Here is a 17359-nt window from a genome sequence, read left to right on the forward strand (position 1 = left end):
GTGTGTGTGTGTGGGTGTTTATTTAGCTTATTTCATTTACTATTAAATTAGTTTAGAGGGGAAAGTCCTGGCTCCTATAGCCTATTGTGTACCGGGCCAAGACCCAAATGGTTTATTTATCTTTGTTTATAAGTAACATCATTTGTTGGTTAAGCGAATCTTCAATGTGACATCTTCTTTATGAATTGTAGCCTTAGAGTAATGTTAAGTTTCATTTTGTTTTCTGGTTGTGGCCATAAATAGAAACCAAGCAGTGCCAGTGTTACTAACATGCTCTTGTGACTTACATAACTGAAAGGTTATTGAGGTGATTTAATGAACCCAATAGTGTTTACATATATAGAGAGAGTTTATAAATACATATAAATATATGTATTCATGAATCTATATAAATCCTATTAGCACAGTTAGTGATATCTGAAGTTTTCACTCCCTTAAATTTTTCTTGGCCGACAAAAATCTTTTATTAGTCAAGCTTTACCTCTATTAAATGACTTCTGCAAGTGCTAGTACTGTATTGCCTTTTTAAAACGCAGCAATATCATGAGGCAAAAATATCACTTTTGCTGTCTAGTTTTTTAAAGAAATACTTGAGTTTTTTAGTTTAAATCTATCAATTTATCTGTGCAGTAGATATATAACATCAAACTACAGACAGCAGATATTTCTTTCCATAGGAAACCAAATGTGCCTATAAGCCCTTCTGCAACTCAACTCACCTTAACTTTATATATTGTTTGGATAATGCACAAATAACTGGAACACTGGTTAAATTATTGAACCATTAGACTCAAGCTTTCTGACCTAAATACTGAGCAGGTTTGAGACTGGGAGGAGATACAAACCCAGCCTCAGGAGGTCACAAGCTAGTGTACTCCGAGTGTTGGTCCCAAGCCTCAATAAATGGGAGGAATGTGTCAGGAAAGGCGTAAAATCTGTACCAAATCAAAGATGCAGATCCGTGTGCCCTGGTAGGCTCTTGGGAAATAAGGGATTAGCTTGAGAGTACCTTGCTGAACTGTTCCTTCCTGTAATATTTAGACATTTACCGTAAGTGAAATTTTAGTGCTTCATTGCAAGGAAATCTACTGTGATTGAACTGGAAGCAACCACACTATATGAAATATGAATGACCCTTGTGTTTATATTTTTATTGTGCACAAATACAACACATAAGTGTGTTTCTCATTTTGGAATTGCTGAACGTAGAGCTAAATTCTCATTGTTTTATATTTTACTACTTTTTAGGACATTTTGTTTTGTCTACAAAATCTAAATATGCTGTGGTAAAGTAAGATTCAGAGGAAGTCCTGCAAACAGTCCTCTTAACTTTACTGGAGTAGAAGTACAAAAATGGAAAATGTATCAAAAAAGTAAACTATAACAGTAACAGTCATGAAAAATGGTATTTAGTCATCTCAACTTGAATGTTTTGTTTTTTTTACACTAGTGTTCCTACAAACATTCAACTTTTTATTACCTTTCAACAATGTCTTTAACTTTCCATTCATGTTACGACTTCCAATCAATCTGTTGAAACAATCAGTCATTAAATCACAATGTTTAATGTTCTAATGGGGTCTTCTGACCCGACTTCCTCTCATTCTTCCAGCCGTGTCCTGCCGCCAGCTGGACGGGACGCAGGCCGATATCAGCGAGTGTCTGAAATTTGCCAAGGCCATGCCTGCCATCACTCAGCGCTGTCAGCTCCCCTGCCAGGATGACTGCCAGCTGACCAACTGGTCCAAGTTCTCGTCTTGCACAGCTGACTGTGTGGGGGTCCGCACCAGAAAGAGGTCATTGATAGGTGAGGACAGAGCGGCATAGCACAAACAATGCACTGCTGTGAACCGTTTTCAGGCAGACTTATTTGCATTGGAGTTTAACATTTGAGGAGTGCCAGAAGATTTGAGCAGCGCTTCAATAGAGGAGTTAAAAAGGTAAAAAATCTGTGCGTTTAGTTTTTGACAGCTAAATGTTCAGGTGGAATTAAAGCAACAAGTCTAGGAAAAGACGTCTGCCTTTGTGATCAGTGTCGGTGTCACCAGGGGGTACGTCGTGCATCGCAGTCATGTGCAATAGTGTAATGGATTAAGATACCTCCACAAGTGTGCACAGAGGTTACAAAGTCAACTCGAAACTGCGAGAAAGTGGATTTGAGAAGCTTTTGTTATCTAGCGATGTGAATTTTAAGTACCTTTTGACCCATTCACCTATGTGTAAGAGAGCAGATGGATCATTACTAAGTCAAAAGTCAGGTAATTACTCTTTTAGAGACATGCTTTAATTGTTTTTCAGTTTTTAATCAGGAAGGAGAAAGTGTGGATTTTGTGGTTTATCCATTATCCTGTGGTTCAAAAGCATTTTTATTAATACCATGACTGCCCAGTACCTCCCAGTTCATTTCTTTTTAGCCTTAGTAAGTTTTTTTTTTACCAAATCTAAAATAATTGTGGTTGGTGTAACATTTGGATCCCTGGGTGGAAGAAGCATTAATTTCTTCTGCCTGTTGTTCACTGTGATGTTTGTGGACAGTATCAACAACACAAAGCCGTGCGCCTGTCACAAGACAAATTGGAAAATCCACAGCTCGAAAATTTGATGCCAAAAAACTGCAGGTAAAGCCTCAGATCATCAGAGGCAAAGTCATCCACACATTATCTCCTTATTTACATTGGAAACAGCTACTAATGAGAGCTGCTGTAAGGAAAAGAGTATTTCTTTGCACAGTGATCTGTGATTAACGATGCTTGGCATGTGTAAGGATAAAAAATATCAAGCTGTTTCAGTAAGAGCCCACTCTGCTGGAAACTATTTGGCAAGCCTAATCTATCATCATGTATCCCTCATGCATAGGGGCACAGCAGCTCCTGTGTTGTCTAGTCTTTTTTTTTTAGTGGGTAAACAAGACCTTGAAAGCAGCCTCAGTATCACGCTGAAATCCGTCAATGCCAGCAGACACGTAGGTCTCTGGATTCTCTTAATCTCTATCCTGCACCACTCCACAGGGAGAAGCAAGAAGAAAGACAAGTGCAAGAACACACAAATGTACCCTCTGAGTGAGACACAGTACTGCCCCTGTGATAAGTACAACGCACAGCCAGTGGGGAACTGGTCAGACTGTATCCTGCCTGAGGGAGGCAGAGTGGAGAGCATCCTAGGAATGAAGGTGCAAGGAGACATCAAGGAATGTGGACAGGGCTACCGCTACCAGGCCATGGTGTGCTACGATCAGGACAACAGGCTGGTGGAGACGTCACGCTGCAACAGTCATGGTGGGTACGCTTGCATGTGCGTTTGTCAGTGTAGGAGTGTAGTCCCAGAGCTTGTTCCTTTTGTAAAGGAAAACCTTGGAAAATGTGCGGTACAGATTACATAGATAGTACTTTGTTGGCATATCTCCTCATTAGCTGCTGGACAGTGTATTACACACTCACCAGGCAGACCTAAGAATTGGAGGATGTTCATTTTACATGTATCTCAGTATGTTTTTAGACATAAGCTACAACCCCTTTAAAATATTTGGATAAGTGCCAAATTTCACTTGGATCACATGTCATAGAGTATATGAATATCCACTGAACTACTGAGGATAAAACTGGCTCTATAGTTGAACTGACATTTTTAGGACGTCTTTATATATTTAAAAGTGGTTAGCAGTAGCACTAGGCTGATTAGATAAACTGCTTTTTTATGATTGTAGCACCTTTGGGCAATGTTCATAAACTCAACCATATACTTTCATTTTACCACGTTGTTCATTTTCAGGTATTTATTTTGTGAGTTTCATCCTAAATCTCCTTTAAATGGGTATTTCTAAAAAGAACATTTGTATACTGTACCTGTAGCAGCGATGTGTGGCTGCACCGAAGACCTTTCTGTTTATTCCACAGAGTGTGCATTATAGTGGGTGGAAGTGCAGCATTAAATGGTTGTGTTTTACATGGCTTTAGTTATTTAATTTGCTTTAAAACCAGGGTAGAGCTCATAAATTGGGGTTTTGGCTCAATGTATCTCTAACAGTAATGGTGACAAGCTGTGGGTGATGCTGTGCCAGACGGAGCCACGCCATCTACTCCCCCATCTGTGGTTAATTTCAGATGTGTGCACACAGGCCATGTCTCATAATTCCTGAAGATTTCCTCTGGCTAGTTTTATTGAAACTCTTTTATAACGAAGAAACTGTTTTCTGTGGGTTATCCAGCCATGCAGAGATGCTGTTTGTCAAAAGTGGTGCTGCTGTAGAATTAGACAACTTGACCACAACTACCATGTATGTCTACACAATGCAACAGAAACCTTTCTGGGATATTTTGTAGGGTTTTTTTTAGGAGTTAAGTTCAGTTTATTACCATTTAAAATTTGTTGGCAGCTCTCAGAAATCTGCATTTCAGTCTTGAGTTGGAGCACAATGTGTAGAAAATCAGACTTTTCTCCCTTTTCTTGTACTTTACTTCTTGGTTTCAGGTGAGAAGTTTACTGTAGTGCACTGGAATGTAGCAGATGCAGGAATAACTTTGTTCTGTTAAATATTCATCTGAAGCAAAAGATTTTGTTTGTGCACATATGAAAGCCCCTCCCATGGCTGCTAAAGACTCATTCTGAATACTGAATTTCACATAAGGGGGCCTTTTTCTGGCACACTCCTGTCAGAATCAGTTGTCCCCTCATTGTAAGGTCTTATCTTAGATCCAAAATACTTCAAGCAAAGAATCCCAGCCCAGAAACTCGTTGTGAAATTGCTGTGGAATCGAATGCGGGAGATGTTCAAATGAATACATCAGTGTTGTGCATATATAAACATGGTTTTAGTCTCCTTGTGTGAGTCACAGATTCAGATATGCATCAGTTAATCTGAGTGTGGGTGTGACAAGAGCGCATCGTAAGGCTGGGGCTCTGTGTGTTTGTGTGCTTTTGTCGGATTCTGTGTATTTTTACACCTATGTGAATGTTTGTGAGTGCATACGTGTGCACCCATGCATTCATCTTTAAGCGTCGTTGAGCTAAGAAAAAAGGAATATTCCTTGAGGTGCACAGAAAAACAACAACACATTCATGAAGCTTGGCATTAGTGCATGTGAAGCTCAAAGAGATCATTAAATCTCTTTTATTCCCCTCATTCAGCCGTCTTCCTCTATTCTCCTTGCAACTCCCTCTCCCAATTTCTCAGCCATTCTCTCCATCTTTACCATCATCACTTTTAATCTTGATGGAGGAGGAGACGTGGTCCTTCCACGACTCCGCAGCTGACACGATGCCCCCGGCTATGATGTCGATCAGGCAAACTGTGCTCCTTTTATCTCTTTATTACACAGACATCACCAGAAAAAAGGGGGTTATCATTAAATGTGGACGTTATTTCAAGCTTTGTGGTTCTGCACACTTTTCAGATTGTCTTATTCCTCTGTGAAAATAATTTTGCATAAGAGAAGATAACACTCACTCTGCTTTAGCACCACTTGTTTTCAATAAGCTGCTATTCTGAGGTTTTCACACAGGCGCAGCAAGCAACCCTGTAAGGATTATATATATTATATCTTATTATATAGGCTTATTTTTTTAGCCAATTAAAAAGTCAACCTTGACAGCAGGGATGGAACAATCAGCAGCAAAAGAAACATCCATAATTCTCATAGTGTTCAGCAATAATCCAGTCAACCACAAAAGGAGTTCTCTAATAAACAGAGGACACAATTGGCAGGTGAATTGTTAGGAATCTTGGATGAGCAGTTCTCATCCTTTGGCTTGTTTCATTGCATCGGTGTTTCCCGTCGGCTGACTCCTTTGATCCTCTCTTTGGAGGTCGGAGATTCATCTTTTATCTGAGGGGGTCAAAAGTTAAATCACTCACTCTGCTCATTTGTTTTGTTGGAAACTTTTCATCTTTTCAATTGCTGTAGGCATTTGTGTTTTCTTGCATTTTTTTCAACAACTGTTCATCTGATCTTCGCCATACCTGGCAGGTATATTGTTGATGACCTGAATAAATGCAGCTTCAAGTCATTTAGATGACCAATTCTCACACTTGAAGCACACACGTGATGAAAGAGGGAGAAAATGAATAACACAGCCATAAATAACAGCAAAAGTCAGTGAGAGTGAACACTATATTAAGGCCTCAGTCACGCAGACTTAGAGACCAGTTGGCACTACCTAGAAACCACAGGTTGCTAGGGTAAAATGTTGGCGAGTGTTTGCTTAATGTTGCTAGGTGAAATATATCACTAAGAGGATGCTGCACCGAAATCCTGATCGCTTTGGTTGCTATGAGATTTTGATATTTCAGGTGGCTCTTATGCCTTACCACCGCAACCAACACAGAAAAGACACACTTTTCACTGCAGCTCACCAAGCAGTTGGTGAATATTGGCAGACAATCTTCCAGGCAAACTACACACGACCACAGCAATCTGCTAGGAAAGAGTAATTGCATGGAGTATTCTGGTGCAGCTCCGTACGCTTCTTTGCAAGCAACTGCCGGCAACCTCTAGCAGCCACTCACCAACCATTTGGGGAATGCAGACCTGTGATTTTTAAGGGGCTCGCTGACTGATCTTTAGGCCTGGGTGACAGGGCCCCAAAATGGCTTTCTCAGGCACCAACATAACTTACTGGTTTTGGCGAGTCTACCCCAGGCCATTTCCTGCATGTCCTTTCCTCATCTCTCCTGTCCACTCTTATGTCCTGTCAAGAAATCGACCATTCCTGTTTTAGAATTTCAGAAAATTATTGCAAACAGTGTTTGTGTGTATGAATTTCTCATTTTCTCAACAGCAGATCATCTGTTTGGTGTAACTTAAACAAAACAAAACAAAAAAGCAACAGCCTTCTCAAACCATACACACAAAGCTGTGTAGGTAAGTAACATTAAACTATGCCAAAGATGATGATACAGAAGGGGAAAATCTCTCATCTCTGATGTGCTCAGCGTTACTCATATTCCTTATCTCTGCTGCTATCAACAACCCATGATGCTTTGACCTTCACTGTGACTTAATATTACAGGGTGGCTCAGGGAGCCTTAACCTCATAATATTACGGGATGGCTCATGGGGCCTTGGCCTCATCATATTACAGGATGGCTCAGCACTGTAGCACTATGTGGTAAAGGGGGAGGGGATGCAATCATTGGGGGAAGTCATAAAGGCAAAACCTTCTCCTGAAGGTTTGAGGACAAAGGTCAATGTTTAAGCATTTTAGTAAAGAACATCAGCGAGTCCTTCTGGCCTAATGGCCACTGCTGTTGTTCCCCTCTGTGCCCCAACCTGAGCCTAAAGCATATACAGTTGTTTTTCAGAGCATCTAGGGATTAGGCTGACCTTGAGGAGGATTGTGGAGCAGAGGGGCATAACAGGCAGTAATGTTGGGTGGTCCCTGGAGCCAAAAGGTGCATCTAAAGTCTCGCAGGACAGCCATCAGGCAGATGAAATTTGGTTTCAAATGCCTAGCTGATGAATAACCTGGACTTTATTCCTGACCAGATGGACAAAATAAGTGTTGCAAACAGAAAATCATCTTTTGATAAAGTCTCGTTATTATCCGTTGTGTTCACTTTAGCCCAGCAGCATTTAACTTTATGTGTCTTTCTATCTGTGCTATATTTACAATAGAACAGTTTCCTCTTTTTGTTGTTTTCATTGTAATTGATTATTGTAGTATTTGTCAAAACAACTAAAAGAATTGTTAAATTTACAAAAAAGTTTCATTAACTTTGCAGTTGTTAACACACCCTGGGAGGGTGTGCACTGGTGCAAAAACTACTGCTGTGACTCATTAAAAAGGCACAGTAAAAATTTAGCAAAGGAAACATGTGGACTCAGTTACTCTTGTGGCTGTCCTCGTTGCATATGTATGTGCCGCAGTTTTCCTTTCACACTGCAGAATTTGGAGAGGAGAATGTTTAAATGTTTTAATGAATCTTTTACTTACACAATGAGAAGAAAAACGATATCCTACCTCGTCCACACTTACCACGAATGTGATAGCTGTTATTAGAATGAGCTTGTAATGACCGCAGAGGGACAGTTCACAGCCGTGAGCTGGGTGCTAAAGCATTCCCGTCTCAAATCATAACACAACAGGGTGGAGTTTAACCTAGAACAATGGAGGTGGGGTTTATAAAATGCATGACAGCTATGGATGTATGTGTCACCTGTCACTTATTCAGGATTTTGCAGAAGCTTTAAATTTATTGACTGTCCTTTTTGTTGTCACAGCTGACTGTTTGTCAGATTCTTCCCTTTGACTGTAGTAAATGCTTTCAGCATCACACTACATCGAGGAAAAATAAGATCAATGTGCATATTTGCCCACATGGCACAGCTGCGTTAACTTTATTAACATATAAAAGCTATGCTTATACTATATTATCTTTTTTAGGTAAATGTAACACACTGTGCATGTGTGAAGTATTCCCACCCACGTCACTTCTGCTCATTTGTGCTGTTCTTGGTTGATTGTGTTGGCAATTATCGAAACAAAGACTGCATCTGTTTAAAAGAACAGGTGTGTTGCTGTTAAACCACTTTCCACTCACATCTGCACCTTTTTATAATTGTGTCAATGCTCTAATTGGCCCTTTCAGTAAATCTAGACATATATGGTTGTCTTCTAATTGAGCCTCTACATATACTTTTTAATTTAGTATTTGTCATTTGAGAACAGACCAATGTGAAGAAAATACAAACTTTAGTGGGACTCTGAAGCTTTAAGAATAGAATAGAATAGAATAGAATGCCTTTATTGTCACTATATACATGTGCAATGAGACACAGAGCATCTGTATATACACTATATACATATGAACAGTATTCAAAAATATAAAATGTACAAATAGACAAATCAGAAAAATAAATAAATATTGTTATATATTTACAGTGTGGGTTATTGCATGTAAATAAAGTATTGCACAGTGATGATAGTAGTTGTGTATAGAGGGAAGTCCTTAGATTAGGGGGTGGAACTGTGTTGTCAGTTCCATTCTGCGCATCTGTAATTTGCCAACATCCACCTACCTATCCAGATAAGTTAAAAAAAAAACAGTCAGGTGGTTATATATGCAAAATGCCACTAGACTCAGGAGCAGATGAAGACACTAATCTCAGAAGGCATTGTGAAATTTGAGACCTTACAAAATAACGAGACATGCTTTCAGCAAGATAATCTCTTGAACTGGCAAAGTACAGTTTAATGTCATTTTAATTTAATTGTTACATTCTTGCAGGCTACAAAATAATTTTTATCTTCCCACAAACCTTGACTAATTTTTTAGATAGTTTGGTGCATATACAAATTATTATAAGGAGATTTAAGCATATGATTAGTAAGACCGTATCATTTGGTTTTTACCAGCTAAGGAAGCTTTCTACAGCACTGACTGCTTTGGAGACTGCAGTGAGAGCATGTGTCTGGCTGTACCTAAGTTGACTTGCAAAGGCAGCAGGAGTGATCTCCTTCCTGGCCTCAGCCCAAAGGCTTCGCAGAGGAGACAAGACACCTAACAAGTTTATATCAGTTGAATTACAAGTGAACTGCAGGCACAGGTGCTGTGGCTTTTGTACAGGGTGAACCTCCAAGTGATAGTGTGAGTGATTTTAGAATGACCTGACTAGACTGAAGTGGAGGTCGAAGGTAATGGAGCTGTTTTAGAGGCCAGGCTTTACTCAGCAAGGTGTGGATGTAGAGATGCTGATCTGGGCTCAGAGGCACCAAAGGGAAAGGAGGTCAGTGTGTGTGTGTGTGTGTGTGTGTGTGCGTGTGTGTGTGTGTGTGTGTGTGTGTGTGTGTGTGTGTGTGTGTGTGTGTGTTGTACAGGTATTACTCATGTTGTGGGGACCTAAATCTGTTTGCACAGTCACATATGGAGACTAAAAGCAAGTTCCTGTTACATAAATCGTTTAATTTTTAGGAAAGATGTGCGTTAGTGTTTGGGTAAGGCTAAGTGCAGATTATGCAAGTAATAGTTATGGTTAAGTTTAGAGATGGGCTTTATTAAACGAATGCAGCTCCATGGAGACACGACTGTGTGTATGTGTATGGACGAGATCACTGTGTATTTACCGTAGTTGTTGCCAAAGTGCTGCCAGAACTCTAGCTCTGACTGGATTAAAAAGACTTTTATTTTCTAATCTTATTAGCTTTAAGAAAACGTACTGCTCTGTTCTGGTCCAGCAGACTGGGTGGCACGATCACCCTTCAACTGTCCTCTTCAGTTGAGCCAAGTTTAAAACCCCGTGATTAAAGTCTAACAATCCATTTGGCTACTGCCTGTGGCGGCACTGGTCTGGATGTTCCTTAGCTGTTTTAAGCAATACTAAGGCTGTATTCATGCCAGCATTTGCATCGCATCAAAAACCAAATAATGCCATACCCAGATTTCTCCCGTCCACACAAGCTTTGTTTCAGGTCCATTTTTAGCACTTGTAGCTAATTATTTAATTACATTTTTCTAGCATGCACCACTGGAAATATAACCTCATAAATCCTACAATATTTATCAATCAACACATCACTTTGTGGCAAAAAAAAATCATATTAATTCAACTTAATTTTATTCCAGATTGTTCTCCCGGTGCTACTAGTGAGACCCACCCAACCATTCAAGAGTATATTATTATACTATAATAAATATTATATATTTATAACGATGCATTGAAGAGGACAAAACTGTTTTCCCTGGAAAAAGGGCATCCGTTCCCTTTTGTTCCCTCTGTAATTTCTGCCCATGGTTGCACTGATATCACAGCAGTCTTTGAGGGTGTAGGCCAGTCAAATTTCAGAGGTGATGTTTGTGATTGTCCTTTTAACCATGGCTCTGCCCATCAGATATAAACTTAAATATAAACCTCTGCAGTGTTTTGGTGCCCTAAACATATAAATGTATTACTCAGACTAGGCTCAGTCTTCTTACCAGCACATGGTCACACCACCAGACCTCTCTGCCTGAGCTGAGCTGTGTTAGCCTAAACTTTAGCTTGGGCTTTGAGACTGAGACATTGTTTGCTCAGTTGTTGGACCAATACAGAAAATCTGACAGAATGGAGAATTACTAACAGCACAGAGATCCCACAGAGCTGAGTGGTCAGGTGTTGTTGTACCCGGCAGCTCAGTATGTCAGTGTGAAGCGCGAAGGGAACAGCAAGACTTTTCCCAGGTTAGAAAAAGTGAGAAAACGACTCCACTTGACAACATTGATTTGTGAGGAGTGACTGGCCTGTGTGGGATTCCTCTTGAATCGTGGGAAGTGTGTTCTCAGCAAGCCCATCATCAGCGTAGCACCACATGTCTCGCTGAAAATAAAAGCAGCCTGGAGAAGCTCACATTAGAAACAGGAAGCGCTTAAGCAGCCGGTGAGACACTCCACTTTACCAGCTCATTCACCTCATTGATTTTCTTAATCAAAGGCTAAACTGATTTTCAGACCAGTGCTGTTGCATAAGCCTAAAGAAATGTACTTGATGCACTAAACAGACCGTTTCTGAGCAAGGAAAAGAAATATGTAGAGAAAGTTTCAATACACAAAGCCAGGAGTGTAGAAATATTTCATCATATTTGATTGAAACTTGACCTCTGTGTAGAGGTGAAAACAGAGGAGATCACAACTGAGATGTAGAAAGATCCAAAAAAACACCACCCTGCTGATGGTATCAAAACTCTGTGAGCTGTGGGAAGATGGACTGAAATAATGAAGCTTCCTGCCAGGCCCTACTGTACCTCTGCTTTGGGAGATTTTTTTTTTCCACTTGTCAGTAATAGAGCAAAAAATGAGGCCTTTGAATATGGACCCTGTTTTTAATCCACTTGGCTGAAAATCAATAAATGCATTTAGATTAGTTTGTAAAGTATTGGTTAATAGTTTACAGGGCTTTTACACCTTTTAAATAAAATTGAAATGTTAGACAGAAAATAAAATAGAACAAATGTAGCTTTGCACTAGATGAAGAAAACAACGGGTTCAACAACCAGGACGCTGGGTATTTTTCTCTAAAGCAGTCATTTCCAACCTGTGAGGCTTAGATCCTGCTGGTGGGAGGCAGAAAGAACAAAGGTTTTTATTTCAAAGCAAATTTCTTGTGAATCAATTTTCTGGTGAATGCTTTTTCCTCATGAAATAATTAGTAAGAGACGATACTGTGCGCTCCAATAATTTACTGAAAATGCATGAAAAAGCAGTACAGCAGTGTTTTGGATTTTCTTCTGATGTCTGTAGCTAACTCTCAGGTCACAGTGTTCATCCATTTAAGTTTACAGGTCACAAACCTTAGAGTGGAATCTGCGCTATAAAAAAGCCCCAAAAACGCCTGTTTTTCACCTCCTTTCAGGTTATATTGAAGAGGCGTGCATCATCCCCTGCCCTTCAGACTGTAAACTCAGTGAATGGTCCAACTGGTCACGCTGCAGCAAGTCCTGTGGGAGCGGAGTCAAAGTTCGCTCCAAATGGCTTCGGGAGAAGCCTTACAACGGAGGTCGGCCGTGTCCTAAACTGGACCACATCAACCAGGTACTGACAGCGAAACTAATCTACGTGCTAAGACATGCGAGCTGGTGGCTGAGCAGGAGATTAAAGTCAAAACTGAAGCTCTTTTCAGCTCACCATTGTTTAATATTTATGAGCTGCGCTACAATATATCTGTAGTTATTACAAGTATGCTGCACATTATACATATCCAGCACTAGAGAGAAAGAAATAAATTAATTATTTATGACAATAAACTTGAGTCTGCAGAGCTTTCTCTTACCTTCCGCTCATTATTGCTGCAGTCATTTTTTTCTGAGCAGCGACACTGCAAAAAGCAACGGGTGCTATAAATGGATCCCATCCACTGAATTAATGCCCCCACATGTGCCAGTTGATTCCTTAAGGTTCTATGATTTGCTCAAACGAAATGCTTTCCAGGCCTTAGAGTATCAGCAAGTACGCCTGGCAGTGTGTGTGAATCTGCTAAGTTCACACAGGTATTTATGTCACAGGCTTTTCTGATTATGAACTCTTGAATGTTGCATTAATCATAGGTTTTGCACTGCATGAACAGTTGGCATCTGCTCATTAATCCATCTGTCTCCTTTTAATCCAACCCGATGCTCGCTGGATGTGACTCATTGCTACAGGCCCAGGTAAGAGCTGCTCTCCTCAGCTATTTGTAATGTACTCACAGATGTTAAGTGTCACCAGTGTCAGTTGGTCACTGACAGATAAATGTACACAGTCACAATGTCATGAATGTAGCTAAACAAGGTCCTATAGGAGACTTGAGTTTTATTTCTGCAGACATTTCTCAGTGGCAAAGCTTCTCTGGGGGCAGAAATAATCTCGTTGGCTGAGTTAAACCTCAGAGAGCTGAGCTAAAGAATCACAGCGTATTAGGCAAACCTTAACTGACAAACTTGCATGGCTAAGATGAAATATTAAAAAATAAATATATTTGTAGAGGCGACTTTTTCTTTTCGACCACGAGGATCATATTTGTTAGCTAAGCAAGCCTCTGAGACTTTGCCTGCAGCAAAAAAGTTTAGAAAAGAAACTGCAATCTGCTACATTTGATTTGCTGCTCTATCAACTTCAGAGTGTTTGTTATTTTTCTCAGGTGTATGAGGTGGTGCCATGTCAGAGTGACTGCAAACAGTACGTGTGGGTGGCCGAGCCATGGAGTGTGTGGAAAGTCAGCAACGTGGATTTGAAAGAAAACTGTGGAGAAGGTGTCCAGACCAGAAGAGTCAGGTATTTGTCAGATTGCCTGCCATTGTGGCTTTGCTTATTTGTTTGCAGTGTTTACCAAAAAAAAATTTATTGTAATTGAGCATGGCATTTATTCAGGCAGGCCACAAAGTTAAGCTCAGCCTCAATCCTGGCAGATCAGCAGATATCAGCTGCAGCCAGCATTAACTAATGACTCAGCTGTTTGTGCTTCACAGCAAATCTCATATAGGGTTTTTTATTTAAGCCGCACTGGGGTGGCAACAGTTGCTATGCAAGCCACTTTGCAGCCCACAAACTTTCCAGCTCCTCCTTTCATTCTATGCCTGACTTATTCAGTGTGTTATATGTTGTCACTGATGCTCTGTTCTATATGAGGCTCTCATTACTTATGCAAAGCTTAATGCAGGGGTGTCCAACTCCAGTCCTCGAGAGCTACTGTCCTGCAGCTTTTAGATGCATCCCTATTCCAACACAGCTGAATCAAATGGTTGGATTACCTCTTCAGCACGCCATCAAGTTTGACAAAGGCCTGATAATAAGCCATTCATTTGATTCAAGTGTGTCGGAACAAAGATGCATCTAAAAGCTGCAGGACGGTAGCTCTCGAGGACTGGAGTTGGACACAATGATAGCATAGAGGCCCCACACAACCATAACACCTGTTAAAAATCATTGCAGATTTAAATAATCTTATTTTTACTGACTGAATTTTATTTTGTGTCTTTTAGAGTTGATATAATTACAACTCCACTACAGTTTTAAAATGTGACAAATTGATGCTGCTCTTCTTAATTCAGTTATTCAATAATTGGTGTTCCTATGGCACACCATTAAAGTACACAAACATATGCACATTTTCTGTTTTTGGAAAATCATTATCTGGTACTGATCAGCTGATGAAGTAGATTGAATTACTCAAAACAAAAACATCTTAAAAACAGTGGATTGAAACACACATACATGGGAGCAGCTCTGCTTGAAAAGACATCAACATATACAGTCCTGATAATAACCAACCTGGCATCTTAGCATGATTGTTGGTGATCCATTAAGCTGCTAGAGCGGCTAATGTACAGTCAGAGTGAGTAAAAATGCTAATGACCTCAGCTGAGTTTTCCCTCCTCAGAGCAGGTGAAATTAATACTGTAAATGGCCTACTGGGGTGTAACGAGCTACAATTTAAATAAAAGATTCTGACCGAGGCTGTTGAGGAAATCCAGGTTCTGGTTTAATTGAAAAAAACAATTTACTTACCTTATTGTAAAAAATGCTTTTGTTAAAACTTACAATAAAAGTTAAAATAAAGGTGAAACTAGACTTTTTTTTATAGACCTGACCTCACCTACTCTGGGGGATACACCCTGCCGTGTAAGAAGCACATAGGTTGTCAGGTACTTCATGTACCTGCCAGCTCCCTGTCCAGTTAAAACACACTGTCTGACTATTTCTTTCTTTTCACCACAACAGCAGAATTGCTAAAATAAGGTCAAACTCTGGGTGTTTCTTGCCCGATCCCACAGGTGCATGCTCAACACAATTGACGGCCCGTCTGAGCCCGTCGAGGACTACCTGTGCGACCCGGAGGAGATGCCCTTGGGGGCCAGGGAAAGCCGGCTGCCCTGCCCTGAGGACTGTGTCCTCAGCGACTGGGGCCCCTGGAGTCGCTGCACCCTGGTGAGAGCTGAACCCACATCAGAAAGCAGCAGCTCAGCTGTCTGGCACAGAGCAGATATGGCAGCGTCAGATTTCTGTGAAGTCCACTGATATGTTTTTCTTGTTGGAAAAAATTTTCTGAGGTTCAGGAATTCAAAGCGTGGCTGCACTGTATCATTGTGAGCAGTGTGTGAATCTTTGTCAACAGGTTATTTCTCGTCCACCAAGGAGGAATAAAAGAGATATATGAACTGGGAAGAAGGAGAAAAATGGCTTATATATCACCTATATTACACTGTACTCACTGTGCATTCAGCAGGGAGGGAACATGATTTATGATAAAGATTCAGGAGCATGTAGAGCCACACACACACACCTGGATATATTTCAGCAGTAATGTAGCAGCAAACATAAAAGCTGAGGCTAAAAATATTGCAGCTAATTTGTGAACATGATTTGGCAGACAACCAAAAACAGTCTTACACAAGACCACGAATTCAGTTTGTAAAAAATTACTTCACTGTAAAAAAAGTTATGGTAAATTAAATATAACTGATATTGGTCTACAGCTGAGATAGTTTCCTATTCCATGGTGACTTCAGATTTGTAAAAAGACAGCGGCCCCTGCAATCAGCACACACCTACAGGCTGCAGCACACACGCAATGTTCATTCTTTTTGCAAAAACTTCCAAAGGTGTCAGAACATCCTGTTCAACTCCTCCGCCCGACACCTCCGTTTGATGGTAAAAAGCCGCTTTAACTGCTCTGGTTTCACCCGCTGTTCTCACAGCAGCACCCTGGCCATTGTTAATCACACCCCATTCTCTCCCAAAGTGCTTGACGCACCATCTTCCCACAATTCCAGTCTCGACGTGGAGTCTGCAGTGGCACCAGCAGGGCCTCTCACATGTTTTATTCATCATGCCAGCAATGGAGTTATTCAAAAGGCTGTCATTTTCTCCCCCAACTCTCTTCTCTGCGAGCAATGACCGTGTAGAGTCTGGTGATTTACCATTCCAGCAGAATATCTGTTTCAGCCCTCCTGTCAATTCCTGCTGGAACAAAAACATCGAATTCCACATTTTGGGAAAGAAAGAGTCTTATTTAAAGGCATTCCTCCAGGCGTAGGCAAGCCATCGGAGAACATCTTGACATTAACATTTTAAATGAATCGCGGCCCAATAACTTCATAAATAATTCTAACACATTTAGTGCCTTCAATCATCAAAACACATGAACACCATGGCTGCAGGAACACTATGACTTTGTTCCGGGTCAAGGATATGCCTCCATTCACTTCTTATCACTCGCTACAATATGGCCTGTTTAATCATTTATGCATTCTAATGGCTCAGGTTTTTAATGGGAAGTCTCTGTTCCAGCCCTGTACCAGAAGTAACTATCGAGTGCGGACAGCATACACCATTCGACCCCCCAGCGTGGGAAGAGAGTGTCCAGACACGACCGAAAAGGAACCCTGCAGCCTTAACCTCAACTGTTTCAACTACTTCTACAACATCACAGGTAAAAGGAAATGTTGAAGAAGCCCAGGTTTATAGCCTAACCCACACGCATTAGTTGGTTTAAAATGGCACACTGAATCTCCCCAAAAAGGATGTGCTGATATAAAAATCAAAGGGCTTTTTTGCTGGTTATTAATAGAGAAACAATCATCAGCTAATAACAGCTGTCTTTTGACAATAATCAGGTGGAGAAAGAAAAGTGTCTTACAGACAGTTCATGGCAGCAAAGGCACAGACTCTTGGGACTGTTAATGTTCTGTTGTAGTTACTGCAGTCATGTTGTGTTTGCTCCTTGAGTATTGTGATTGTACAATATGTTTTTATGGCTCAGAACAGCATGACGCTCCACACATTGTCTTGGAGAAGGTCCTGGCTCACTTGAGCCTTCCAGACTATAAAAGCTAGCCCAGACGAACTGCTAATAGCTGTTTTTTCCGTATCTTTTATTTAGACTCCTTCCAAGCCACATACAAAGAGCAGGTTTGT

General features: G+C 40.6%; 1 protein-coding gene across 1 annotated transcript in view; it reads left to right on the forward strand.

Moving 5' to 3' along the window:
- thsd7ab (thrombospondin, type I, domain containing 7Ab) overlaps positions 1-17359 on the forward strand; it is a 192998-nt gene that overhangs the window by 133649 nt on the left and 41990 nt on the right. Inside the window, exons 13-19 of the mRNA XM_063485184.1 lie at positions 1613-1807; positions 3009-3275; positions 12321-12499; positions 13108-13113; positions 13584-13717; positions 15217-15370; positions 16733-16874. Of these exons, the coding sequence (XP_063341254.1) occupies positions 1613-1807; positions 3009-3275; positions 12321-12499; positions 13108-13113; positions 13584-13717; positions 15217-15370; positions 16733-16874 (1077 nt within the window). The remainder of the gene's footprint in view (positions 1-1612; positions 1808-3008; positions 3276-12320; positions 12500-13107; positions 13114-13583; positions 13718-15216; positions 15371-16732; positions 16875-17359) is intronic.

Source organism: Pelmatolapia mariae, linkage group LG10_11 (genome assembly GCF_036321145.2).
Source record: "Pelmatolapia mariae isolate MD_Pm_ZW linkage group LG10_11, Pm_UMD_F_2, whole genome shotgun sequence".
NCBI lineage: Eukaryota > Metazoa > Chordata > Actinopteri > Cichliformes > Cichlidae > Pelmatolapia > Pelmatolapia mariae.